General features: G+C 50.2%; 11 protein-coding genes across 11 annotated transcripts in view; 8 read left to right on the top strand and 3 right to left on the bottom strand.

The window, feature by feature from the left end:
• Positions 1-540: 540 nt before the first annotated feature.
• On the top strand, positions 541-2,025 carry ASPGLDRAFT_36560 (DUF1479 domain-containing protein; the record flags this gene model as incomplete). Its single annotated transcript, XM_022544705.1, has 2 exons — positions 541-804; positions 856-2,025. The coding sequence occupies 2 exons, from the start codon at positions 541-543 to the stop codon at positions 2,023-2,025; spliced, it is 1,434 nt and encodes a 477-aa protein (XP_022399797.1).
• A 997-nt stretch (positions 2,026-3,022) lies between these two features.
• ASPGLDRAFT_173579 (YoaK family protein) lies at positions 3,023-4,471 on the top strand. Its single transcript, XM_022542796.1, has 2 exons — positions 3,023-3,660; positions 3,716-4,471. The coding sequence occupies exons 1-2, from the start codon at positions 3,315-3,317 to the stop codon at positions 4,333-4,335; spliced, it is 966 nt and encodes a 321-aa protein (XP_022399796.1). The 5' UTR covers positions 3,023-3,314; the 3' UTR covers positions 4,336-4,471.
• A 357-nt stretch (positions 4,472-4,828) lies between these two features.
• On the bottom strand, positions 4,829-5,639 carry ASPGLDRAFT_26702 (uncharacterized protein; the record flags this gene model as incomplete). Its single annotated transcript, XM_022543593.1, has 2 exons — positions 4,829-5,357; positions 5,551-5,639. The coding sequence occupies 2 exons, from the start codon at positions 5,637-5,639 to the stop codon at positions 4,829-4,831; spliced, it is 618 nt and encodes a 205-aa protein (XP_022399795.1).
• A 1,169-nt stretch (positions 5,640-6,808) lies between these two features.
• ASPGLDRAFT_26701 (uncharacterized protein) lies at positions 6,809-7,625 on the top strand (the record flags this gene model as incomplete). The annotated part of the gene is made up of 4 exons (XM_022543592.1): positions 6,809-7,121; positions 7,173-7,201; positions 7,240-7,502; positions 7,565-7,625. The coding sequence occupies 4 exons, from the start codon at positions 6,809-6,811 to the stop codon at positions 7,623-7,625; spliced, it is 666 nt and encodes a 221-aa protein (XP_022399794.1).
• Positions 7,626-8,510: 885 nt separating this feature from the next.
• Positions 8,511-10,147, top strand: ASPGLDRAFT_128837 (putative MFS transporter; the record flags this gene model as incomplete). The annotated part of the gene is made up of 3 exons (XM_022540838.1): positions 8,511-9,262; positions 9,312-9,545; positions 9,604-10,147. 3 exons carry the CDS (start codon positions 8,511-8,513, stop codon positions 10,145-10,147), a joined length of 1,530 nt encoding a protein of 509 aa, XP_022399793.1.
• Positions 10,148-10,285: 138 nt separating this feature from the next.
• ASPGLDRAFT_36556 (uncharacterized protein) lies at positions 10,286-10,647 on the bottom strand (the record flags this gene model as incomplete). The annotated part of the gene is made up of 2 exons (XM_022544704.1): positions 10,286-10,499; positions 10,562-10,647. The coding sequence occupies 2 exons, from the start codon at positions 10,645-10,647 to the stop codon at positions 10,286-10,288; spliced, it is 300 nt and encodes a 99-aa protein (XP_022399792.1).
• Positions 10,648-11,066: 419 nt separating this feature from the next.
• ASPGLDRAFT_48456 (MmgE/PrpD family protein) lies at positions 11,067-12,675 on the top strand. Its single transcript, XM_022546900.1, has 2 exons — positions 11,067-11,649; positions 11,709-12,675. Exons 1-2 carry the CDS (start codon positions 11,192-11,194, stop codon positions 12,613-12,615), a joined length of 1,365 nt encoding a protein of 454 aa, XP_022399791.1. The 5' UTR covers positions 11,067-11,191; the 3' UTR covers positions 12,616-12,675.
• Positions 12,676-13,114: 439 nt separating this feature from the next.
• ASPGLDRAFT_36554 (S8 family peptidase) lies at positions 13,115-14,766 on the bottom strand (the record flags this gene model as incomplete). Its single annotated transcript, XM_022544703.1, has 3 exons — positions 13,115-13,300; positions 13,358-14,314; positions 14,398-14,766. The coding sequence occupies 3 exons, from the start codon at positions 14,764-14,766 to the stop codon at positions 13,115-13,117; spliced, it is 1,512 nt and encodes a 503-aa protein (XP_022399790.1).
• Positions 14,767-16,013: 1,247 nt separating this feature from the next.
• ASPGLDRAFT_26697 (Beige/BEACH domain protein) lies at positions 16,014-23,834 on the top strand (the record flags this gene model as incomplete). Its single annotated transcript, XM_022543591.1, has 7 exons — positions 16,014-18,504; positions 18,563-18,954; positions 18,989-22,912; positions 22,967-23,272; positions 23,319-23,531; positions 23,584-23,748; positions 23,805-23,834. 7 exons carry the CDS (start codon positions 16,014-16,016, stop codon positions 23,832-23,834), a joined length of 7,521 nt encoding a protein of 2,506 aa, XP_022399789.1.
• Positions 23,835-24,412: 578 nt separating this feature from the next.
• On the top strand, positions 24,413-25,663 carry ASPGLDRAFT_48452 (sedoheptulose-7-phosphate:D-glyceraldehyde-3-phosphate transaldolase TAL1). Its single transcript, XM_022546899.1, has 2 exons — positions 24,413-24,486; positions 24,538-25,663. The coding sequence occupies exons 1-2, from the start codon at positions 24,420-24,422 to the stop codon at positions 25,440-25,442; spliced, it is 972 nt and encodes a 323-aa protein (XP_022399788.1). The 5' UTR covers positions 24,413-24,419; the 3' UTR covers positions 25,443-25,663.
• Positions 25,664-26,021: 358 nt separating this feature from the next.
• The window catches only part of sod1 (superoxide dismutase SOD1), a gene marked incomplete at both ends in the record, with an annotated part of 844 nt that continues 443 nt past the window's right edge, over positions 26,022-26,422 (top strand). Inside the window, 2 exons of the mRNA XM_022549123.1 lie at positions 26,022-26,034; positions 26,204-26,383. Coding sequence (XP_022399787.1) covers positions 26,022-26,034; positions 26,204-26,383 — 193 coding nt within the window. The remainder of the gene's footprint in view (positions 26,035-26,203; positions 26,384-26,422) is intronic.

Genomic DNA, 26,422 nt, shown 5'->3' with positions numbered 1-26,422 from the left:
TTGGGGCCGCGTTCAGCGGCGCACTCTGTACAGCCCATGTTTGTTACCGAACCTCGTCCCGAGCATCACCACGTGACGGCTGGGCTTCTACAAGGTCGTTGCACAACACGAACCATAGGCAATTGAGCTCCGAAATATCAATTACACTCGGTATCTGTATCCAGTAGACGTACATAGTAGACAAATATGAACAATCGCCGGCTAAATCGACCTCTTGTCGGCTGTGGAAGAAGCGAGCTTTTCCCGATTAGGACTCTGGGGTAAATAGCTGGTCAACCAATAATAAGCTTCACCTTACGCCAAGATCCACAAAGAACCGACCTTTAAGCGGGGAAGAAGAAGCGGCAGGCCTCCATATACGGTAACCAGACCGCCTGGGGTAAGCGGGGAGGTTACCGCATCAAGCAAAGTACCGCCATGGCTTCCGCATGATTCCTCTGCCACTTTAGCTGAAGGCAACATATAAAACCCCCAGATTCTCTTGTTCAAAATGTGACGACCAACAGGCCTATTGTCGATTAACACTTACCAATCATGACAATGTCGAAATTCCTCTCAAAAACGGCCGTCCGGGCCGCTTCCACGACGAGTCCATCGTCTCAAATGACCAAGGCAGCGGGAGACATCTCTTCTGTCTTTCCCAGTTTGAAACCGGATTACCAGCCTGAGCCTTTGCCTCCAAGGTTCAAGGATTTGAAAGCAGACTTGTTCGCGAAGAATGAGGATGCACTGAAGCAGAGCTGGCAGAGATTGCTCCACAGCCTCGACGAGGAGGTGCAGAAGATCAAGGCCAAAGGGAGCGATGTATGATATCAGGTCCCATCTTTCAATGTGATATACTAACGTTAAAAACAGATTATTCCATCAGTAAACTACTCGGACATCATTTCAGGCAATGTGTCTGATGAGATGCTCGCGGAGATCCGCCACCGGGGAACGGTGGTGATTCGCAACGTGATAGACCGGGATACAGCATATGGCTACCAGGAGAGAATCAAAGACTACGCTGCAGCAAACAAAGAGCGCGTAAAGGCTTTCCCTCCAGACTCTCCCGCAGTCTATGAGCTATATTGGACACGATCGCAAGCCGAGGCGCGATCCCATCCAAACATGTTGAACACACAGCATTTCCTGCAGCGCCTGTGGCACTCATCAGATCCGAATACCCAAATCTCTACGAGAAACCCCCTGACATATGCGGACCGCCTCCGGATCCGAGGACCCGGTGATGGCAAGTTCACTCTCGGGCCTCATATCGACGGTGGCTCGCTTGAGCGCTGGGAAGACTCTGAATACTCGCGGGTGTACACCAAGATCCTCGAGGGGAAGTGGGAGGAATACGACCCATTTGACGCCAGGCACCGCGTGAAGGCCAACATGGATTTGTACAATGGTGCTGGAGCATGTTCCATGTTGCGATTCTTCCAGGGCTGGTTGTCCATGTCCGAAACGGGCCCTAACGAGGGCTCGTTGCACGTCTGCCCCATGCTCCGTCACAGCACAGCCTATACTATTCTGCGCCCCTTCTTCGATGTCCAGTCTTCGCAACCCAATATCGACAACACCTTCCCCGGTTCCGTTCCCGGTACCTGCCAGGAATACAACCCTGTTACACACCCACACCTCGACCTAGAAACGACAATGGTGTCAGTTCCCCGTGTTGAGCCCGGCGATTATGTCGCATGGCACTGCGACTCGCTGCACTCCGTCGACAAAGAACACCGCGGAGACAAGGATTCCAGCGTGCTCTACATCCCCGCCACTCCCATGTGCGAGATGAACGTGGACTATCTTCTCAAGCAGCGCAATGCGGCGCTCGCTTATTCTCCCCCGTGGGATTTCCCTGGTGCGGGTGGACCTGGTGAAGCTGACTTCCAGGGTGCTTTGGACTGGTCCTCTATTAACACTGAGGGACAGCGCGCAATGGGTATTGGAAACCAGGGCTGGGAGATTACCGAGGATATGAGCGAGGGTGAGAAGGAGGCTGTGCGGTATGCTAACAAGGAGTGTTTTGGTGAGGCATAAAGATGCAAACTATATACAATAATTGCGTCGAAGTTCTGTATCATAGTTATCTGAAATCTTTCGCATAGGGTCTACCACACCGTTATCTATGATTTCCGTATGTACCAGATCACGTAGAGCCTTTTCTGTGGCGTGCGGGAGCTTCGAGGCAGTCAGACTACAGGAGATATGCTTCTTGCGTTCTATACTATCAATACTTGACTCGCAGCAATTCGTCCCGCCACGTTCAGGTCTCAATTTTTACTTTGGCTACTATAATTGGAGCGACTCGGCGCATTTTGCGTATGCAATATATAGGGAAGATAAGCTTGTCAATGTTCCCAATCATAGTGGTTGCCGTCTGGGCAAAAGTGGCAAATGACGTGTTATTGATTATTATATGATTGTATTAATTTTGTCACTGATAAGGATTCCTTTTCTTTTCTTCTTTTCCTTCTCTTTGTTTGGTCCGTGCCAGTCGGTTATGTACGGTTGCGTGGTTTGTACAGAGTACAGAGTACTAATCAGAGACATAGACTCTACTCTTCCTGGTTTGTAGATAAATTAATGTAGATGAATAACAAGCATCAATCTATGCTTCTTTGGTTAGGCAATCTATTAGTAGCTTCTTTCCCCAGATTTCCCTCCTCTCGGGTCTGGTTCTCCGTCTTTCTCCCCCGGAACCGCCAAGCCAGCATATCCAGGCTGTGCTGTCCTCAACTCGGGACGATCCTATTCCCGGCCAAGCATGAGAACCCGATTTTTGCAGCCCTGGTGATGATGCCGAGCGTTTTCGTTTCTAGGCAGTTAACTCTACCAACCAAGCCACGACAAAAGAAAGGAGTGATGTCTTCCCCTGGCTGAGGCTGCTGAGCAGGAGATCTCAGTGAGCCATGAGCCGTACACGATAAATACAAACATAAAAAGAAGGAGAGATGGAAATGAAAGAAAAGAGGCGAGATTTCAATCTCAAATCTCGCGGCTTAAAATGCTGCCTTGTCAGCACGCGATTGTCAGGATTCATGCAAGGATGACCCGTCTGGTTCGGACGCCAGCCGGGGTTCTCATACTGGCAGTGATAGGCCGACAAGAACCAAGAATCGAAATATCTAGTCTCCACGAACCAAGAACGTCATCTTGATTGTCAGTCATTGATAGGGATGCCCCGCAATCGGCGGTGTTCTATTGCGGCAGAGTGAGGATGCTAGGAGATAATATATACAGCAGCAGGCCCCAGTGTCTCAGTCCCTCACCCAGACTTGATTGTGTATCTTAACCTATCCTGGTTGCCTATCAAATCGTTTATCGGAATGCAAACTGCCTATTTGGGACCTGAGCCGGATGCTCGCCACCTGACATACCACGATGATGCTAACAACAACACCCGTTCGAAGTCACGCTTTGAGAGCAAAGATGAGACTACAGACGGTAGCTTTTGGTCGATACGTGGTGGCAGCACGAACGTTTCGCTATCGGGAAGGAATCAGGATGCCATTCCCTCCGAGTTCTCGTTGCGCGACAGTATGTCTCGGTATTTTCTGGCCGAGATTAACACCAACTGGACCGATGGACTCCTGATTGTCTGTGCCTTTGTTAGCGGTCTGGTAGACGGACTGTCATTCAATTCCTGGGGGAGTTTTTCCAGCATGCAGTCAGGTCCGTCTTCTATCCTCATGGCAATGATGATACACACGATGCTAACCGACAACAGGAAACTCCGTTTTCATAGCCCTAGGCGTTGCAGGCCAACCAGTCTATCCAGCCTACCTCTGGGCCAAGTCCCTCATCGCCCTTTCCACCTACCTAATCGGAAACGTCACCTTCATCCAAGTCTCCCGCGCCCTCCACCCCCTCCGCCGCTCCACCCTCGTCCTATCATTCAGCGTCCAAACCGCCGCCATCCTCGCCGCGGCTCTCCTCATCCAACTCGACGTCGTAGAAAGCAGGCCCGAAGACCCCCGTGCCCCGATCCAGTGGATGCAAGTCCTCCCCATTTCCCTCCTCGCCTTTCAAGCCGCGGGCCAAATCGTTGCCTCGCGTGTGCTGTCCTACGACGAGATACCCACCGTCGTCTTGACCACTTTGCTTTGTGACTTGCTCGTTGACGAGAACCTTTGCCAGAGGCCGTGGAAGGCGAACCAAAAGCGCAATCGCCGTCTTGCGGCGTTCCTGTCGCTCTTCCTTGGTGCTATGACGGCGGGTGGATTGTGTAAGGTGAACCATATGCCGGCGGGTTTGTGGCTGGCCATGGGATTGAAGTTGATGATTACGGCGAGCTTTATGGTGTGGAAAGACAATCGGAAGAGGGCTGATACAGGGCTTACTGCATGAATCTCGCATGATACCATACATAGAAGAGAGAGGCTTTCCAGCCTATGGGGTTAGCCGACTCTCCTCAGAGTACAGGCCTGTATAGATCTGTAGATGGTGATAGATAGTGATTTATCAATCGACTGATGATTAGAGGTCAATATGCTTTGATACTCGGTAATAAATCCATTCACACAGTACGTAAGTGGAGATATGAGTCCTGCCTGGTTAACTTGGCCCAATCCATCATGATTGGTCGACCTAGTCGCCATCTCCGACTGTGGCAGTGTATTCCTTTGATACTGCCTTAGTCTCGCCCAAAGGGCTAGCTGGCGGTTGCAATAAGCCAAGAACACAAGGCCGATAAATCCAACCCCGTGAATAACCTACCCTCTCAACGTCTAGTCTAGGCAATGCCAACTGGCTGGCTCTCCAAAGGATACATTTAATGACAATCCTCATTATAGACTATATTGTTCATAAACATTATATCAAAAAAGGACCGGCCTTAGACTCACTTCAAATGAAACCAGCTGAATATTTCTAGGACTTCTGTCTTATTATATAGTACCATCTGGACTATTATTCCTCGCTTCCCGGACGGGCCTTTCTTTATCGAATCCGAGGTAGAGTCTTGCCCAAAACGTCTTGTTGGTCCTGCACTGCGTGTGAAATGCCATGGCAAAAGTATTAGCGCCTCTAAAACTTCATTCATATATTTGAGTATTAGCTTTGCTGCCAAATGGTCCGTGTAACTTGGGAGCATGCGACTACCGTAATGACCACCTGTGCTAATACCGGTAGCGTGTGTCTGCAGGGTGCGATGCTCTCGGTCACCCGCCGGCTCCCATTTCTCGATCACGATTCTGGGATTCTGGCGGTCAACAGTGAGCGTAAAGACGAGGCTCACTTTGTCTTGGCTTTTCCATGACCAAAAGCGGACATCCGACTGAATCTTTGATTGAGACTTAGAAACGGCGACCTCGAGTACAACTGTTGGCCAATTGCGATCACGGCCGCGCGGTGGTTGCACTGGGCTCCATCTGTTATCGCCTTGTTTGTCCTTTTCTTCGTCGGCGGGAAGTAAACCAATTTATAGTCTCGTTAGAATCCAGCGCAAACGACCCATAAATAGGGTAAGGGGTTCTTGTTCCGGTGATGCGTTTCAACCCAACCGGGTAAAATTAAATGTCAAAGGTAAGTCTGGGTAGAGAACGAGGATAGGATACCACTCACGGCCCAAGTAAATTGTTAATATGCATATGGGGCTTAGATTGCCGCTGTATGGGAATTGCAATTCCGTGACGAAGAGAATTCATAGCCATGGCGTTGAAGGCTCGTAATGCCTAGACGGTCAACATCCGAGCCTGCTTCGCGTCAGCGCTGTGTTTAAAAGCTTCCGATAGCTTCTCGCCAGATGGTGTACATCACATCCTTCACAAGTTTCGTTTTGCTGTCAAGGTGAACCGGTATCACTAGATAATCTTCGGTCTGCCCTGTGATGGGGCTCCCATACGACGAAGATAGACGGGACCTGAGTCTCCGCTTGACAGATGATGATATAGATAACTCTAAGTTCATCAAATGTGTAATGTAGGGTCTCAACCCTGTAGATCGAGACACGGTCTTTCTTTGAATTGGAACGACTTTGCTGGATGCACAGTGCAGGCTAACTAGCTAAGACAGCCGCAGCACACTTAGCCAGCCGATATAATGAAGAAGATGGTCGATGATAGATGAAAACATTTATCAGTGAATTTGTAGAGCAGGCCATGGAGACGGTGCTAACAATTCTCTATATAATAGCTGCATGCTCTGCGGTGTCGCAACCCTAGGTTGCATAACTTCTATATCACCCGTTCCATCCCGTGGACATGCTTCACGCCCTACAAGATTCCAAGATCGAGGCTAGACTTGAATTCATTGAGTGTGATATGGCCAGATGGTTGGTTAGCACAACCCTCAGATCTCTGTCACACCCACCGGCTTCCATACATCCACGGTACCTGAGAGTCTCAAGGAAAGCCAAAATAAAGGACTAGCGTGTCTGAGAGTTCACCATAAAAGACAAATGAGCCGGCTCGTGGGACGATCCGATGCATTGGATACGAGGCATCCGGGCACGAGCGCCAGACTCTCAGCAAACTCTCTCCGCTATGGCCCTCGAAAAGCATCTATATTAGCCTAGGCTGACAGATCATTGACTCGACCTTGGTGCGTTCCCCATACATGTGCGACGGCTCGCGTGTAACGGTGCCCTTGGGAGGCCTGCATTGAGTCAGCCGAGGCAGTGATTCGAATGCAATTTGAATCATATCCCACACTAATATCCATCGTCCGAATTACTAAACATGCAGGGCTGTAGCATCGGAAGAGTTGCTACTCTAGTAAATGGCCGTTGTTGGGCGGACATTATTCTAGATGTTCTTATGATATAAAGCCCAGGTCCCCAGAGTCCATGTTGACATCTTATCAACCCTTCACATTACTCAAAATGGCAGTCCCAGTTCAGTTTCCAGACAGCCATTGTAAATTCTCCCATCCAATTTCAGGTGAAGAGTTCCTGGAATCCGGTGCTATCTCGTCGATCCCAGTTCGACGCAGCAACATGCACCGAGAAGCCGAGCATATCATGGCGGCCCTTAGACGCGACTGGGCAGCTGTCTTTGGAGAAGACAATGATCATGACCATCATACGGACGAGAACACCATATCCGGGTACGTCCATTGTTTGATTTTGCCTAAAGCGAAGCCAGGTCGTTTCGAGCACACGGTCTGGTTTACCGAGTTTTTCATCCTTGTTGACTGTAGGTTGTACCCCGGCTGTCATGTTGAATCATTTACTGAGACCTTTCCAGATAAAGCCGAAGATCTGACTCGCGAAATAGTAAGTGTGATTACATACAACTTTTGATGTTACTTAAGTCTTTTGATCTCCAGGCCCACACAGAACTAAACCCCAAGCTTGCGAAGATCTTGGCGGATAGGTGCCAGAAGGATCCCGAGTCTGCCGTGAAAAAGCTCCTCGTGGCATCTATCAGAAAACTTCTTAGGAAGGATTTCATCCGCGGATGTCGTGTGTTAAATGCGTGGCAGTATTGGCTTCTTAATGTCGATTCCAAAGGTCCAGAGGATTTTGACACACTTGAAGACCACGAAGAGTTTAGGATTATCAATTGTGGATTGATGTATGTCATCGAAAGTCTCTTTCTACAAGATTAACACTGTGACACTAACTCGGCACAATTAGGCCCTACACTTACATGATGGAATACGCCATGGGGCTGACCCTAACGGACACCGAGAGATAAGATGCGAAGAAGCTCGAGCGCCTTGCTTTCAAATGCATCGGTGTATCTAACGACCTTTGGAGCTAGCCCAAAGAAGTGCAAGCATATAGGAAGGGCAGACGGGTCATGAACGCCATCCTCGTTGCAATGAAGACGAAGAGCCTCACCGCACATCAGGCGATAATCCTGGTCAAGAACCGAGTGATACGGTTTCAGCAAGAACTCTTGGCCATGCGAGATGAATTTTTGTCAGCCTCGGTGGTTTCTGATGATATGCGTCAATATGTCAATGGTTATCTCTGGATTGTGTCGGGCAATGAGCTTTGGCAGTCTACTTGTCCGCGGTATCACCCCCAGTTGCATTTTGAGCTATAGTTTGTGGTAGAAATTGTCAATGCAAATCAGATACCCAAGTTATGGTCCCCGCATAGCCTTATTGGAACATGGTCATTTAATTTGAATACACAAATAATATCATTCATGAAATAATCCGCCGTTTCCTCCCCTAAGCTATGCCCGAGGCGGATGTATATCCCGGTCAATACCACCGACACTCCACCATCACCTACAACCTTTCGACACAACCAGCTCCATACGTCTCGACTTCCAATACAAGTTAAGATAAGGATAACGAGAAAGCTCCTATTGAATCATGATGTGATCAACATTATTGATAATTAGATGAAGAAGGCTGGGGGGGGGGGGGGGGTTGACTAAGCACGCCCTACGGGGCTTGCGCCTTTTTTTACACGCTCGAGTTTTTGAGATAGGCGAGGTTATATATGTGCAAGACCCCGAGGTGACTTTGTGTCATTCATAACCTACCGGTATATGGCTCAACTTGCTCTATAAAAATCAGGAGAAGTCGGAGTTTCACACCACAATTCCTTGATTTCTCCGGCAACAATGTCGAGCACCACGACTACAACAACCACACGGACCGACCCGTTCATATTGCAAACAGGAGATGTACAACCACCCAAACCCCAGCGCTTTCACCTGCAACAGGTGGTGGTGATGCTACAGCTCTGTGCTGTCACGCTCACAGCCTGCTTGATCAATGGGTTGGTGATTGTCGGTCTACCAACCATCACCAAGGATCTCCAGCTGCCCTCGTCTCTGTCTTTTTGGCCATCGTCAGTAAGCAATCTTGCTACTGCTTCTACGCTTCTGTTGGCAGGATCCATTGCCGATACTGTGGGCCCACGATGGGTTGAACTTGTCGGATGTCTAGCTAGCGGAGCGTTAATGCTCGGTCAAGGGCTGTCTCGGACTGGGGAAGAATTGGTTGTGATGAGGGCACTGCAGGGCGTCGGTCTTGCATTGCATTTGGCCTCTTCTGTTTCTATCATCACGCAGATTCTACCGCAAGGCAGGGGCCGTAATTTGGCTTTCTCTTGCATTGGTCTCAGTCAGCCGCTTGGCTTCTCGCTCGGACTGGTTGTTGGTGGTATTCTAATCGACACTATCGGCTGGCGAGCGGGATGGTACATAGCCGGAGGAATAACCCTCTTCTTCTCGTTAATCGGCATGTGGGCTTTGCCCAAGAGCGACGACCATCAATATGCCGATGTTATGCACAATTTCAAGACCAAGGTCGACTGGGTCGGTGCTGGGCTGGCTTCTGCATTCATGGCTTTGATCTGCTATCTACTGGCGTGAGTAACAATCTTGACACGGTATATTCAGAAGGTAACCAGGAAGCAGCGTCTTGAGCGCTGATCCCTCGCGGATCAAAACTGCCGAGGCCATTGTCATTTTGTGTCTTGCTGTAGCTGCGCTTCCATCTTTCGTTGCTTGGTCTCATTACCAGGTCAAGGGGGGTAGGCCAGCGCTGATTCCGAATTCGCTTTGGAGGAATGCGTCTTTCTCGAGCATCTGTGCTACAATTGCGCTGTCGAATGCAGTGATCAACTCCATGGAGCTATTCGCTGCCTTGTTGTGAGTGGTCTCTCTCTATCCTTCCATTATTTTCTACTATCCACTGACCCTATTCCAGCTTCCAAGAGGTCCAATACCTCTCCGCTCTGCAAGCATCCATTCGTATCCTCCCCAGCCTCGTAGTAGGCGTCGTCCTAAACATCGTGATCGGATTCGTCGTCCATCGAGTCCCCGCATTCTGGATCGTAACAATCACCTCCATCCTCTGCGCCGGCTCACCCTTACTCATGGCCGTTATCCAACCCTCATGGCCATACTGGAGCAACGCCTTTGTCGCCCAGTTATTGCAGCCCGTCAGCTTCAACGCTCTTTTCACTATCGGCCTGATTGTGATCACGGATGTCTTCCCGAGCAATACTCAAGCTTTGGCAGGCGCGGTGTTCAATACATCTGCGCAATTTGGTGGGGCCCTGGGAATGGCTGTGCTGCAGGTTGTTTCGACTATCATCACGGATCAGTCTGATAGAGAGAAGGAGACGGAAGCGCTGATGGATGGGTATCGGGCTAGTTTCTGGACTATGTTTGGGTTTATGATTATGTGTACGGTTGTTGGGTATTTGGGGCTGCGCAGAGCTGGTAGGGTGGGATTGAAGCAGGATTGATTCGATGGATACGGAGGCAGAAAGGGTGTTTTGGGGCATTTCTATTCATCTGGAAATATAAGGAAAAAGATCCGTGATCCAATATTCTGTACATTTCTTAGATATCCTGCCTCTTGGCTGATAAAAAAGATAAACCCCCTAAGAGCTAGCAATAACATCCCCCTTAAGCAGAATCGGCTGCGCAGTGGTAAAGTTCGGAATATCCCCAAAGATAGTCTTTGTCGCTTCACCAGCAGCCGCGGCATTGAAATCGTCCAAGCTCTTCCATCTCAAAGTAGCCTGCACCTGGTACGGCGCATCGGCGGGGAACGTAAGGACATCCCAGCCCAAAAGACCAGAGGATTCCCAGGTGCTGTTTGGCGTTAGTTGTGGTCTTTAGGTATTCTAGGAGTTGTCCTTATCCAGGGAACGTACGAGGAGACGAGGGGCATGTGGATCTTGAGGTAGTAGTCGAGGTCGAAGGACGGACCGGACGGGTAGACAACTAGGACATGAGCCATTGTGTTGGTGTTGATGTTGATGTATTGCTTTGTGAGTTGAAGATAGAGATAGATGTAGTGGGGAAATGAGACCTTTTTATATCTCTGTATTCTAGCTACGGGGTTTTTTCTTATAAATCACCGCCGCGTTTAACGTGTCCAACCGCTATCCCCGCCGTGGGGCTTGCTCCCCTTCTCAGTGCTGTGTTGCAGACGCTACCTAATGCTTGATTGACTCTGGTAGTTTAAATATCCATCGTCGCTTTAAACAAGGATCCCGGCTCCGGCTACTACCTGGGGTCAAACAATCCGCCGCAATGCTGGGTCAAGGCATGGATGGCCGGGGGGGGACCCAGGGAACATTCATCGTGAGTTCGTTCTAGTTAGAGATTTTGGACAGATGATGCAGGAAACTGTCTTGTAGCTTCATTATTACCTCGAGGCTACTCTGTAAACTTATTTCTATTTATCTTCACTGTTGATCGAGATACTATACCCCACCATCCCTTAACTCCGAGATATATATCTGCCCATAATCCCTCCATAGTTACGCTCCACAACGACAATGTCCACCAAAACTATAGCAAATTGGACTTCCTCCCTAACATATTCCTCCCTTTCTCCTTCCATAGTCCAATCTACCATTCAATCCTTCTACAACTGGACAGGCTGCACCGTCGGCGGCAGCTCCCACCCCGCAACCACCATTGCCCGCAATGCGCTAACCCCGTTCTTCGGCGCTCCGACATCGACGCTTTTCGATTCTCACAAACATCAAAAAACAGATGCACAGCATGCAGCCCTGCTAAATGGAATCGCATCGCATGTGCACGACTACGATGATACGCATCTAGAAACAATCATCCACCCAACAGGCCCTGTCGCAGCGGCGCTTTTGGGTATTACGGAGACACTGCAGAGGCCGGTTTCGGGGAAGGAGTTTATCACGGCTTTGGTTGCGGGTATTGAAGTCGAATGTAAATGTGGACTGGCTGTGTGGCCGAGTCATTATGATGTTGGATGGTGAGCTTCCTTCTCCTACAACCGGAAGGAAACTTTGTTGTGCTAAGGGTAGATGAAAGGCACATAACAAGCACAACCGGCTCCATTGGCGCCGCTGTAGCCGTTTCCAAACTTCTGGGTCTCTCTCCGGACCAAATCGCCCATGCGATTGGCATCGCAGCTACACAAGTAACAGGGCTTAGAGAGATGTTCGGCTCACATACCAAGTCCTTCCATCCCGGCCGCGCAGCACAGAATGGTCTCATGGCTGCCATCCTTGCATCAGACGGGTATACGAGTTCCCTGGAAGCACTTGAGGCAAAACGGGGTTGGGTGAATGTCGTCAGCGACGACGACAAGCTCCAGAATCTAGTGGCTAGTCTGGGGAAGGAAGGTGCTTGGGAGATTGAGAAGAACAGCTTCAAGCCGTTTCCATGTGGGATTGTGATTCATCCGGTTATTGATGGATGTGTTCAGTTGCATGAGGTGCTCGGTGGCAGTGGGAAGAGGTATGAGGATATTACAGATGTTCAGCTCACTGTGCACCCGCTCGTCCTCGAGTTGACGGGGAAGACGAAGCCCCGGGATGGACTGGAGGCCAAGTTTAGCGTTTACCACGGCGCTGCGATTGGCTTACTCCTTGATAAAGCAACACCTGCTCAGTATGAAGATGCTGTCGTGACAGATACAGAAGTTATCAGCCTCAGGGACAAGATCCATGCCACAGCAGATGAGAAGTGTCGTCCGGATGAGTGTCACATTGTGGTTAATTTTGCTTCTGCTGGTGGGACGTCCGCGTCTATTGAGAAACATGTGGACCATGCCATTGGGAGTGTGCATTGTCCGATGTCGGACAGTCAGCTTACAGAAAAGTTTATGGATCAGTGTGTGCCGGTTCTGGGCCTGGAAAGGACCCAGAAGGCCAGTGAGTGGTGTTGGATTTTAGATAGACATGGGGATGTCCGTGAGATAAAGGAGTTCTTCTGATTATTCCTGAATAGCTTCAGTTATATGAGACAATTAACTGTCAAGACAGTTACAGATCGTATGTTCCTCCAAGTCTCATTGACAGTTACCTTTCCCTCGTCTTATCTGCATTATGTACCTTGAATTACACGGAGATTGATCGCTGTTGCACAAAATCCCGTAACTGGGATTCGATGGCGCGAGCATCCAACGCACCGTGGAACAACCAGTTGTACTGATCTAAAAGCTGGCGCAATGGTTTGTAGAACAATTGTCAGCTGGCCATTCTAGCATTAGCTAAACATATCCCTAGACCTGTGTCTCAATATAAACCACGCTAACGATAAAGACAGAATATAATCAGTAGTAGTATTATCATGTTGCAGACAATCAATGCACCCGTGAACCCAGAATCCGTAAATCAACAAAAGCAAAAACATAAAAGCGTAACCTGCGCCTGCGAATTGGTCTCAATCTACCATTCCATATATCACATTACTGGCTGCCCCAGGCAGCGGATTTAAGCAACGAAAGCACCCTTAATCTCGCTGTAGATGGCACCGAGCTCCTCGGTGAGCTTCTCAGCCTTGCCGACCATCTTGTCAAGAGTAACCTCAGCAGAGGCATGCTTGGAAGAAGCGTCGTAGCCACCCTCCTCGACGATGTCCTTGTAGTTGGTGGCACCACCGCCGTTCCAGGCAAGGAGCTGTAAACGCAGTTAGCATGTCTTCTTCTTTTTCTTTTTCTTAAAAGGCGGACTTACGTTAGGAGTGTCGGACGGGATGCCCTCGAGGGCTCCCTTGGTGGCAATGCTGATGATGTCGTTCTTGAGCTTCTCAGGAGTGATGTCGGCAACAGCGAATGCAGAGTCCTTGGAAGGCTGAAGAGAGACGAAGTAGGCCAACAGACCAGCAATGTGGGGCGAGGCCATAGAAGTACCCGAGATGGTGTTGACGGCGTGCTTGCTGCCGGTCCAGGTGGACAGGATGTTCAGACCAGGGGCGAAAATGTCAGTGCACTTGCCGTAGTTGGAGAAGTAGGCACGCTCGTCAGCGAGAGTCGAAGCGCCAACAGTCACAGCCTTCTCGGAAGCAGCCGGGGAGTAGCCACAGGCGTCAGCGTCGTCATTACCAGCGGCAACGGCGAAGTGAACACCAGCATCAACACCAGCATCGACAGCAATCTCCAAAGTCCTGGACTTGCCACCACCAAGACTCATGTTGGCAACGCTACCCTTGAAGCCCTTGGCCTTGCCATCCTTGGCAGCCTTGACCTTCTTGGTGTGAGACTCAACGGCCCACTCAACACCCTTGATGACATCGGACATGGTACCAGAGCCAGAAGATCTGAGGACCTTGACAGCGTAGATGTTGGCCTTCTTGGCGACACCGTACTTCTTGCCAACCATAGTTCCGGAGCAGTGGGTTCCGTGTCCATTGCCATCCTCATCCTCATCGTTGTTAGGGATGGTCTTGCCCCAGTGAGCACGACCCTCGAAGTCGGCGTGGTCAACGTTGATACCAGTGTCAATGGTGTAGGCATCGACACCCTCGCCACCCTCACCAGCATACAAGTATTTGTTGAAGGTGCCGAAGGAGAGACTGTCCCGGTGGGAGATACGAGCAAGACCCCAGGGAGCACTCTTCTCGACCTCATTTTCTTCCATCATCTGGAAGTCACCCATGGTGTGGACTTGGGAGTCTTTCTCGATGAACTCGACCTAGATAGAGCATAATGAGTCAGTAAAATGCCAAGACCAGGAACATGCCAGCTAGGAGCTCCCAGGTGAAGCTAGTTACTCACATCTGGGTGTCTGCGGACTTGCTCAATCACATCCTCGTGGAAGTGACCAGCGTAACCCGAAAGCGTTTCACCAACGCTGAAGGTGTGCTTCAGACCAAGGTAATCGGGTTCAGCGAAGCCAAAGAGCGACCGCTTCTTCAGTTCAGTGCGCTCATTCTGAGAAGCGTGGATGTCCTGCACCCAGCTTTGGTGAACAGAAGCGGAGTTGGAGTTAACGTGCTTCTTGAAAACAACGATGTATGAGTCGGGAACCTCTTGAGAGTTCATAGATGAGAGAACAGGGGCAGCTCCATTGTGAATAGAGTCAACAAAGACAGGGGAGGCAGCCGTAAGCAACGGGAGCAACGAAAGGCTGAAGATGCCCTTCATGGTGATAACTGGGCGAAAAAGACGTTGGTTCAAGAGAAAAGGATAAAAGAATGATACAGAGACAGTTGAAAGATGGAAGAAGTAGAGAGAGGGAAGAGAGCGATATAAAAGGGGATGGATAAGTAAGAGAGAGGGAGGTTGGAGAAGGTCGGAATGGCAGATGAGGAGAGAAAGACATGATGCAACCGGATTACGGTAACTTACAGCAAGTGACCGCCTGACCCGGCTTGATTGGCGCTGGCTGTCGATCCCGATAGGCTAGTGGAGCAGAAGGACCTGGGGTAAATATGGTAAATATGGTACTGTTTGGTAATGATACACGATTCGCAATACCGCCAGGTGCTTCATCATTAGGCGGACAACTGGATGATGCGGACAAACAGCTATGGGTTATCAGTCGCTTATCCCCAACGCTAGCTGCATTTACCTCGTACACGTAGCTACAGGGTCTAAATCTGTACTGTGTACCTGGCATACATAACGCTGCACAAGGTACTTCCAGCGATGACTGCCAGGTGTACTTCGTACACCGTACATCGATGACGGTATTGTATCACATTCGCTCAATCAACTCATCCGAGTCGCGTGCTTTGGTTCAACTCCGACTGACTACACCCAATAAGGAATGAGATCGACACGCCGGTATTGTCATTTATGTCACATTATGACAGTACCATTACCATCAGCACGTAAGATAAGCGCTTATCGATACCCGCCTTGACCAATTAGCACCGCCGGCATCACCTGATAGCGCGGCGGCTCTGTCTAGGCAAGGCTTTCCCCTCCGCCTGAGCGCCGCAGCAGTACGTACGGAGTACATAGTGAAGCTGGGACACTTCACCATATCTGAGTGTGGGAAAAATATTGCTTTTAAAATAGAATACATACCTTGACTGTGAGTTCACGTGGGATATTGTTTGTCGAATACTAGCCCTTCCTGCAAGAGAATCGTCACTAACGGGGTTCTCCATGTTCCGCCAGTTTCCCCCTCACAAAACGGTGCGGCCAGAACTCGTCACCTGCGCGCAATTCCATGTTTCTCCGTCGATGTTGATCCATTGACCAGTTGTACCTCGCTCAAGACCAAAACAATCTCCATTCCAACTGACATGGCGGCCAAAGCTCGCTAATAGTAGTCGACTCACCGCATACCAATGCAGACCGCCTTCATCGTCACGCCCACTCGAGGTTCATGGTTGGTATCCAGCCATCGGAAGAGGTAGCCGGGGTTAACATTTGGCGGCGCAATGAACCAGGCCACCTCCCTCCCTTCGCTGTCTCCTTCGTCGTCAATTGAACGACTCAATCTCGAGCTGTCTCCTGTGATTGAGGAGTTGAGGAACATCTGCGAGCAAGATCCGATCTCTCCGCAACTCGCCCTGACGGCAACGGAAAGCTTGCTCCGGCTGCGTCATACCTTTATCGATAACGACCGCCCGAAGGAAGCGAAAGATTCCTTCCGACATCAGAATGGTTTCCAATTGTTGTTGGTCCTCATTAGCAAGCTCGCAGATATCTATGATGCAGAACTACCCAAGGACGAGAAGAAGGGTCTGTTGACTCTACACAAGGATGCGTTGGGGGTCCTGGCGGAGGGCTTGAAGGAGAATTTCGGAAATAAACGATACTTTACAAAGAAGATTACCGGTGGGGGCAAGACCGTGTTGGAGAGGTCTTTGTTAAGTCTAGCCACTAAGCTGGGCAGCGCGGAGACTGAGACACAGCAGTTCTATGGTGGAATTCTGGCAGCAGCACTCTGCCAGGAAACGGTAGCTGGCCTGTTCACGGCTCTGGCCGCGAAGTCTCAACAGAATGAGGATCCCATATCTCCTGGCGACGTCCGACATTCCGTGGACAACGGCATGGGAACATCGGAGACCGTGGAAGTTTCCGAGCTCCTGGGGCCTTTCCTTCGCGTGTGGCTGGCGCAATCCTCGCTCAACTATGGACAACATAAAGCCCAGAGACTAGCGGTTCCTGCTTGTCTCTGCCAGCTCGCGTCGCAGTCAGAAAGAAATGTTGTAGCCCTACATGCTACTGGGATGCTAACCTCCATCTTACCATTGTTATTCAGCAATGACTGTCCTGAAGACGAGAAATCGTTATACCAAGAACTTGCTCGACTACTCTGCGCTCAAGGACTGAGCAATTTGGATGATGCGGTTGCCCTTTACCGCAATGCGCACGGTAGCTCTGACATCCTGCGGTTCCTACTCGACGTGTTAAAACGATCTAAACAACCTCCATCCATACATTTTGATTTGTCATTGCATGGCTACTGCTCCGTGGAATTTTCTAGTCTAGGTCGTACGTTCCCGCCAGCGACCTCTGCGGGCTACACTTTATCAGCATGGGTTCGGTTTGACCGGTTTGATACTAGTACGCATACAACCATATTTGGGGCATTTGACGCGAGCCAAACATGCTTTCTGCTTATGTACCTTGAAAAGGAGACCCGCCATTTGATATTACAAACTTCCATAAGCGGCCCTCGTCCCAGTGTCCGATTTAAGACCATATCTTTCCAACCCAATCGATGGTACCATATTGCTCTTGTCCATAAAAAGCCCAGACCGCCATCCTACTCTCGAGCTTCGCTATTCATAGACGGTGAATTTGTCGAACAACTGAAGATAGAGTATCCGAATGTTCCCGTGACCAGTGTTCCGAACAAAACACCCCGGGTACAAGCTTTCTTCGGGACTCCGCAGGATCTGGCGATGAGATTGGGAAAGGGCGTATCAACCTCTCGATGGTCATTAGCAGGTGCGATACTGTTGGACGAGGCATATAGTGATGACATGATTTCTGTTTTCTATAATCTTGGCCCTCGATACTATGGCAACTTCCAAGACTGCATGGGGTCGTTTCAGACTTACCGAGCGTCTGCGGCCTTGAACGTGCGAAATGAACATTTGCACCCTGGCAAAGAAGAACTTTCCGATATCGTTACGGCAATTCGACGAAAAGCAAGTGCGCTAGTTCGTGAGGGATCAATTTTGGTCAATGTCTCCCCAGTTGCCATTCTGGATGACGATGATAGCAACAATGTCGACGAGTCGCAACTTGTCAGGTGTTTATCCCGACCGGCAGCTAAAAACTTACAGCAACTCACGAAAGCTGGAGGAAATTCGGTGGCTGTCAATGGCGGGACACCTGCGATCAATGGTGCATTGACGCAAACCCATGGAGTGGGAGTTTTAGCAGGTGACCCTGTCGTTGCGGTGCCACAATCCTTAGATGATGCGAGCTGGCGCCTTGGCGGCTGCGCAGCGGTGCATCTGAGCTTGGTCCAGGCGGCTAATACTGCGGATTCCTTTCTGATGGCAGTAGAGGCGCTGTACGAATCTGTTCAGGATAACTGGAGGAACAGTGACGCCATGGAGCGGGAAAATGGCTATGGAATACTCGCAGCCTTGCTGCGTGAAAAGCTTGGCTGCCCATTGGGTAACTACACCGCAGCCCCAAAGACTTCCGTTGTATGCTCCAGTTATGAGGAGCGATCGGCTGTGGCCTTCAAACTCCTCCGCTTGACTCTCGGCTTCGTGGGGTATGATTTTGAGCATCCGCATCGCTCTATTATCGTCAACCCACTCGCATACAGAATTCTCATGGTTGATTTGGATATATGGAGATTCGGCGAACTTGCTCTCCTCGAACTGTATTACTCCCAGTTTTGTACATTTGCCACTGGGGGCCCTTATCGTCGTTTCAATGCAAAGCGCCTCTCTCGCATGCGTAGGTTTTCACACAATCTCCCAGAATTTGGCCCTTGTCCCATGCTAATGATCAACAGGCGTCACCAAGAAGCTGCTGGAAGCTCTGAAAGGAGAGGATTTCACCCCAAATGGCTTGCGTCTCTTCACAAAGGCCTTCAGATCGCTTATGGAGAGTTGCCTGTCTGCAGACTTGCTTCGTTCCCTGGCCCTTTTCATTACTTACGCTTTGCACAAACCAAAGGCACCAACTAAATTGCAGAAAAAGAAGAGCATTCGGTTAAACTCCTCCCCGCAGCTATCAACATCTTCCTCTGGACAGCGGGAGTACGTATCGAGCTCTGCCATGGCGGTCGAGATGCTGCGAATGTATTGTTCCGTTCTTTGCAATGTTCACGATCTCTTATCATTGACGAAGTTTGCTCGTGCCGTGACAAATAAGGTTGGTTTCATAAACACGCCACCCCTTTTGGTGAGATCATGGTCTCTAATACAAGTGTGTGCAGTGGCTTTTGTATCTCACATGCGAGGATGATCCTGAAATCGTTATTCCTGCAACTAAAATCCTTGCCCGTCTAGTTGTCTTTCACGGTAGCAATTACAGCAAAAAGTTTTCTGACAGAAGCGGAGGATACGTTGTCCTGCAAAATCGCCTGAAAAGATGGTGGAATGTACCCGCTCTATGGCCTTTATGCTTCGCTGTATTGTTTGGCGTGGATGTTGGATCGATGGATGTTGATAGACCATTAGATGGCTCTAACCTGCTAGAGACACTGTCTGCAGGAGACAACACGAAGGTTGTCTTTCCTGAAATGCTGCCTGTGATCACCGAAATGATGAGAAGCGGCTTGAGAAAGATCGTATTGGCCGAACACAGCTTCGAGCAGCGCAACGGGTCTCTCAAGGAGCGGTTGGCACAGATGACGAAGCCATCCATGTCTGCTTCGAGACCTGTCGATCAAACCATCGAAGAAGTTTCCCTTTTAGCTACTGCTGTTGAACTCTTGGCTGTGGTACATGCCAAATCGGAAGATTTTCGCGAATTTGCAGTGCAGTCCGATTACGTACAGGGGCTACTCCGTGTGCTGTTTCCAGTTGTTGTTGGCTCGGATATTGTCAACGCAGACGTCGAGCTGAACTCTCATGATGGCGGGCTCAGGCTGGATGACCTCAGCTTGGCCATCCGCCCTAAGTCGGCTGGAGCAGCAGACTTACGAACAAGAACTGTGGAGCAAGGAGGGACTCGACGGAATAGCCGTGGTCAAAAACCTCTGCGCCGCGGATCGTCATTCATCCTCGTTTCATCCGATCAAGTGCACCTTGCGCCCTCTCACGCACGTTTACACCATGCGTTTACGCCTTCCCATGCTAAGGAAAATGGGACTGCCACGGATAACCCTGTTGTAATAAGCATTCTGGGCCTCGTTCTCGCCGTATTCACTGACCAGTTACTTGAGCGAAAAGACTTTTCTGGTTTAGGCCTTTATCTGAAGACGCCACCTGGATTCCTCGAACATCAGGCATGTTTTAATTCCTGGTTAACGAAGCATCTTTTTTCGGCTTTGCAAGATGCTGTGTCCACAGAGGCCCAATTATTCTTGGAACCGAGAACACTCACCAACTTAGGACGTTTAGCCGCTCACGTTGCAGAAGCCATATACGAAGGCTGGTTTATTGACGGTACAACCGCTACTCTTGAGTTTCTGGGGACGATCCTAGAATATCTGCAACGTCCGGACATCTCCATGCTAAAGAGCGTTCGCCTTTGTAATCAAGCCACTGCGACGATGCGGTCGACACTCTTCCGAGCCGTGCTACTCCAACTGTCAGAGGCAGATGATCGGGAAACACTGGCATTTTTAAAGCGTCTAAACTACTGGCAAGCAGTGATACTCTCTACCGAGGAATCTCACTCAGAATATCTGCAGCTGTTGTGCTATCAGCTTTATACCAAGCTAGTCAGCAAGAACGAAGATGTCCGCCGGGCTGCCGTGGGCCTTTGGCGGATCATTCTGGTACAGAAGCCGGATGACATGTCTGCAATTCTGAGCCATGCATCAGTGCCTCTTCAAAAACGTCTTCTGGATGACTTTGACGCCCTTGTCAGCATGGAAGATGCTGCTTTTCTGCAATGGATTTCTGACCGAGGGGACGACCTTGATGCTCTATTTTTGGAAGCATTAGGTAGATCGTGGGACCATTTCGTTCATGAGGAAGATGCAAGTACAGCGACCTCAGCACGCGTCCGCGTCTCGAAACGTCAAGATAAATTGAAGCAGTGGGTTCATGGTGAGAAGCTTAGCGAAGAGGCGATTCGCAAACATGAAGCCACGCACCCACACTGGATATCCAACATATCGGCCTCGGAATTCTTGAAATACCAACGGTCCCTGCAAGATCAACAGGATGACTTGATGTTCATATGGTCGACCTTTGCTCGTCTATTAATGGACCTTCATCGTTTCGGAGGAGTCCTTGCGGAACACCGAGAGACAAAATGGCGCCTTGACCAGACAGAAGGACGAAGTCGGATGCGACTACGCGTAGTCCCAGACACGTCCAACGAGCGACAGGATTACCAGCCGAAAAAGAGAAAGGTTTCAGAACCACCGGCGATTAAGATTGACACGCAAGTTCCACCGGCTTCTGGTAGCGACACACTACCCCTGGCGCTAGGGGAGGGCAACCCCCAAGTTGTGGAAGCAGACAACAAAGGTATGCTGGAAGACAGCTTTGAAATGATTGACGATCCGAAAGCGGTCATGGCAGACTACGAGGATAAGAACCGAAAGGTCATGCGGACTTTGCACCGTGGCGATCAGGTTCAGAATGTCTGCAACATGTCTCGGATAATCGGGTTGGAGGCTTGCGAGGGCCTCCTTATCCTGGGAAAGGATCATATTTACCTCCTGGATAACTTCTTCCAGCGTTCCGATGGCGAAATTGTTAATGTTTGGCAAGCGCCCCCGGATGAACGGGATCCGTACGTTCGAATGATTGCTGGACGGGAAGACGATGAACGCAAGCCGCAGGAGCACGAGACAAGGAGTTGGAAATGGTCCGATCTGGTCAGCGTGTCTAAGAGACGCTTCCTGTTCCGTGATGTGGCGCTTGAGATCTTCTTTACGGACGGTAGCAGCTTTCTTTTGACGCTTGTCTCATCGAAGGCCCGGGACGACTTGTCGAGCCAGCTGGGTTCCAAAGCTCCCCAGGTCACTGGAAGCGTCGGACACTCGCGGCCAGAGGATATACGGAGGTTCGAGACCCTCCGAAGCCAAGAAGATGCTCCGCAGACTCTTGGGTCAAAATTTGCAAGTGTCTTTGGCCACTCGCCGGAGAACCCAGCGACCCGGAAATGGGCCAGAGGGGAAATTTCGAATTTCCACTACCTCATGTTGGTCAACACTCTTGCCGGGAGGACTTTCAATGACCTGACGCAGTATCCTGTTTTCCCATGGGTACTTGCTGATTATACAAGCGAGGAATTGGACCTGACCAATCCTAAGAGTTTCCGTGATTTGTCGAAACCGATGGGTTGTCAGACGTTGGAGAGAGAGGCTGAGTTCAGAGAGCGATACAATGCCTTTGCGGAAATGGGTGGGGATGATTCGCCTCCATTCCATTACGGGACACATTACTCTTCTGCGATGATCGTTAGCTCGTACCTTATTCGTCTCCAGCCTTTCGTCAAGTCATATCTTCTCCTACAAGGGGGCACGTTCGACCATGCGGACCGTCTGTTTTATTCGGTTGCAAAGGCTTGGGAATCCGCCTCGAAAGGAAACATGTCAGATGTGCGCGAATTGATCCCCGAGTTCTTCTATCTTCCTGAGTTCCTGGTCAATGCGAATAACTACGAGTTTGGAGTCCTCCAGAACATGACCACAGCCATCGACTCGGTAGAATTACCACCGTGGGCCAAAGGCGACCCCAAAATCTTTATCGCAAAACAACGCGAAGCCCTTGAGAGCCCCCACGTGACGCAGAACCTGCACCACTGGATCGATTTGGTATTCGGGTGCAAGCAGAAAGGCGATGCCGCCATTGAAGCAGTCAATGTCTTCCATCACCTGTCATACCAGGGCGCCAAGGATATCGACAATATTGACGATCCGGTAGAGCGGCTGGCTACGATTGGGATCATTCATAACTTTGGGCAAACGCCGCATCAGATATTCAGTCGGCCGCATCCGCAACGGGAGGATTTGAAGTACAAGGCGCCACGGTTGGATCGGCTTGCAGAGTCGTTGACACAGCTTCCTGTTTCGCTCCTTGATATCGAGGAACGGGTGGCGTCGCTGTCCATGAAGCAGGATCGGTTGTTATGCGCTGCTCCACTACGATTGAATATTCCCCCGACCTACGACAAGTACATGGAATGGGGATTCTTTGACGGCAGTGTCCGGTTCTACTCCGCAGAAAGTCGAAAGGTCAGTTGACTTAACCCGTGCTACACCATAATAGTGTGTCGCTGACTGAAACAGTTGTTGGGCCACTTCGAGCATCTCCACGTTGGCCAGCTGTCGTGTGCCATCTTTGCAGATTCACGAACACTAGTGACGGCCGGCAGGGACTGCACTGTCTCTATCTGGACGTACACGTCAGGCAGCAAATCCGTTGATCTGCAACCGGCAGGAACCCTATTTGGCCATCGCTCGCCGATCACAGTTCTTGCAGTCTCGCGTTCATTCAGCACTCTCCTGACAGCGTCCAGTGATGGACAGGTCATCCTCTGGGATCTGAACCAACAAAGCTTCGTGAGGGAGCTTTCGACCAATGGACCGGTCGATGTGAGTTGCCAAATGCTCGTCTGCGAACTCTTGCTAATGTTTCTAGTGCGCTCGCATCAACGACGTGACTGGTGATATCGCTGTGTGCCGCGGCAACTGCATCAGTTTGTACACGCTCAACGGCGCGTTACTGCTTCGCCAGGGTATCTACGAATCGGCCGACGATAACATCCTATCGTGCGTGTTTTATGAAGGGGTTAGTGATGAGTGGCTGGAGCGAGAGCTCTTGTTTACTGGTCATCGACGGGGAGTAGTCAACGTAGGTTCCCATTTCCTCGTTTGGGTATCATCAGTAGTACTAACGAGAGCAGATCTGGAGCAAAACGATCCTCGATGGACGGTTCGAGCTGGAATTGATCCGGCAGCTGCACCACACAGATCCGAACCGGGACACTGGAGAGAATATTACGGCAGGGATCAGTTGCATTTTGGCGCTGCCGCAGGTGGTATATACGGGAGATGAGGTCGGGCGAGTGGTGAGTTCTGTCCTATCGATCGATTTATATACATTTGGCTAACCGCTGTTATTCAGTATGAATGGAGTTGCGTTCAGCGTCGGTAGAGATCACAATAAATGGGAAGTAAAAGTATATGCCCTGTTATTAGATTCGTGTATTTGAATATATATCTTGATTTGAGAAATGCTGGGAACTCAGATGATACCGGAAAGAGAAAGCGGCGGCTCCATGTACCTAAAGGAGTATGTAAAGGGTGCCGGTGAAGGGGGATTTATTAGTCCGACTCCACTTACTGTCATACGGAGAGAGAGGTTCCGGAGAGAGTACACCGGAGCAGTGCGCCCCGGAGTCGGAACCAGAGGGAAGCTGGAGAGTGTCAAAAGCCGTCGGATATTGGTAAGAAGAGGCAAATAGAGGGAGAGAAGGGAATGGAATAAGGCGCATGGAGGACAGGTATCCGGCAGTAGAAAAAACGTGCCTGCAGACAGTGCTCCGATATGTACTCCGTATCCTGTAGCTGTATCCGTTGTTGTGCTTGAAGCGTCATAGCCCCACCATTCTACGGCAACCCCTCCTATCGCCACGGTTTCTCTTTATATTTTCTCTCGTCGTTTCTCTTCTTCATCTTCATTCAACCTCTTCTCTTCTTCTCTTTCTACTAAATATCTAATTGATACCCTATAATCATCATGTCTTCTCTCGATCAGCTCAAGTCCAGCGGCACTGTTGTCGTCTGTGATTCTGGTGACTTTGCAAGTACGTTTACAAACACAATTGAAAGTGAGGAATGAATGCTAACGAACACAGCCATTGGCAAGTACAAGCCTCAGGATGCCACCACCAACCCCTCTCTGATCCTGGCTGCCTCCAAGAAGCCCGAGTACGCCAGCCTGATCGACGCCGCCGTCGCCTCCGGCAAGAAGGAGGGCAGCACCGTCGACGAGCAGGTTGACGCCACCCTCGACCGTCTCCTTGTTGAGTTCGGCAAGAAGATTCTGGAGATCATCCCCGGCAAGGTCTCGACCGAAGTCGACGCCCGCTTCTCCTTTGACACCCAGGCCTCGGTCAACAAGGCCCTGCACATCATCAAGCTCTACGAGGACCAGGGTATCTCGCGCGACCGCATCCTCATCAAGATCGCCTCCACCTGGGAGGGTATCCAGGCCGCACACATCCTGCAGACCAAGCATGGCATCAACTGCAACCTGACCCTCATGTTCTCGCTCGTCCAGGCCATCGCCGCCGCCGAGGCCGGTGCTTTCCTCATCTCGCCCTTCGTTGGCCGTATCCTTGACTGGTTCAAGAATGCGCACAAGAAGGAGTACAGCGCCGAGGAGGACCCCGGTGTCAAGTCGGTGCAGGCCATCTTCAACTACTACAAGAGGCACGGCTACAACACCATTGTCATGGGTGCTTCGTTCCGTAACGTTGGTGAGATCACCGAGCTTGCTGGCTGCGACTACCTCACCATCTCGCCCAACCTGCTTGAGGACCTCTACAACTCGACTGCTGCGGTCCCCAAGAAGCTGGAGAGCGAGAGCGCTGTCAAGCTTGACATCCCCAAGCAGTCGTACCTCAAGGACGAGGCTCTGTTCCGGTTCGAATTCAACGAGGATGCTATGGCTACTGAGAAGCTGCGCGAGGGTATCAGCAAGTTCGCTGCTGATGCTGTCACCCTCAAGAACCTGCTTAAGCAGAAGGTTGAGGCTTAATTTGTATTATGATATCCTGTAAAATGGCGGTTAGTAGATACGATTTATGAATGCTTGTTCTACTATTTTCTATTCTACATTAAGGCTCCGTAATACTCTGCAGAGGGAGAGGATTCTAATTCCGACCGGGAATGACGGCGGCATTGCGTGCTTGGCGGTGGGGCAGCGAGGTCGGAGGTACTATTATGTAGAGAACCAGTTTATACCTCTACCCTAGCAATTATAATAGTAGTAAATGTATTGGAAAATAGAGCAATCTGCACAATTGAATAGATTACAAGGTTTATATTTATGATTGAGATATATGTGAATATAATTGTAGAGGTGGTAGCTAGCAGTGACGCAACGGGACGTCATGATCCGAACCCCGCCGATGAAGAACTGCGAAGAAGAGAGAGTACTAATATGAGGTGAGCGATGAGGGGAGGAGGGGAATGGAGCATTACATTATCCACCCGGCCTAGTCTTTTCTCCCTCGTCCTTTTTGTTCTTCTCTTCTCTCTTCTCTCAACCATCACCATCGTCCATAATCCATCTTCTACAAATCTCTATAACCTTTAAACACTAATAAACGTCAAAATGGTTAAGGCTGGTAAGTATTTCTATTTCTGTCGTCGATTCGCTGGTTCGTGATCGACCGGGGGACCTTGAGTGAGCACATTTGAGCACCTTGTGGCCTTTTGAGCTCTTTCTCTGCCTATCACGGTCTCTCGACCAGCATTCCAGAATCATTCTATAGAGAGACTGCTAACAACAACCAGTGGCTGTCCTCCGTGGTGACTCCAAGGTCAACGGTACCGTCACCTTTGAGCAGACCTCCGAGACCGCTCCCACCACTGTCTCGTGGAACATCCTCGGCAACGACGCCAACGCTCAGCGTGCTTTCCACGTCCACCAGTTCGGTGACAACACCAACGGCTGCACCTCTGCCGGTCCTCACTGTATGTCCTGTCCCTGCATCCTACCCAAAATAACGAGGA

The sequence above is a fragment of the Aspergillus glaucus genome (assembly GCF_001890805.1).
Source record: "Aspergillus glaucus CBS 516.65 unplaced genomic scaffold ASPGLscaffold_13, whole genome shotgun sequence".
Classification (NCBI taxonomy): domain Eukaryota; kingdom Fungi; phylum Ascomycota; class Eurotiomycetes; order Eurotiales; family Aspergillaceae; genus Aspergillus; species Aspergillus glaucus.
The sequence above is the reverse complement of the archived record's forward strand: the minus strand, read 5'-3'. Positions and strand labels throughout refer to the sequence as shown.

Excerpts from the sequence above, each read along its gene's own strand:
- ASPGLDRAFT_173579 (XM_022542796.1), top strand. The coding sequence starts at position 3,315 with ATGCAAACTGCCTATTTGGGACCTGAGCCGGATGCTCGCCACCTGACA. Across the intron at positions 3,661-3,715 it reads TTTTTCCAGCATGCAGTCAG|GAAACTCCGTTTTCATAGCC; the intron begins GTCCGTCTTCTA and ends AACCGACAACAG.
- ASPGLDRAFT_48456 (XM_022546900.1), top strand. The coding sequence starts at position 11,192 with ATGTCCACCAAAACTATAGCAAATTGGACTTCCTCCCTAACATATTCC. Across the intron at positions 11,650-11,708 it reads AGTCATTATGATGTTGGATG|GCACATAACAAGCACAACCG; the intron begins GTGAGCTTCCTT and ends GGTAGATGAAAG.
- ASPGLDRAFT_48452 (XM_022546899.1), top strand. The coding sequence starts at position 24,420 with ATGTCTTCTCTCGATCAGCTCAAGTCCAGCGGCACTGTTGTCGTCTGT. Across the intron at positions 24,487-24,537 it reads TGATTCTGGTGACTTTGCAA|CCATTGGCAAGTACAAGCCT; the intron begins GTACGTTTACAA and ends TAACGAACACAG.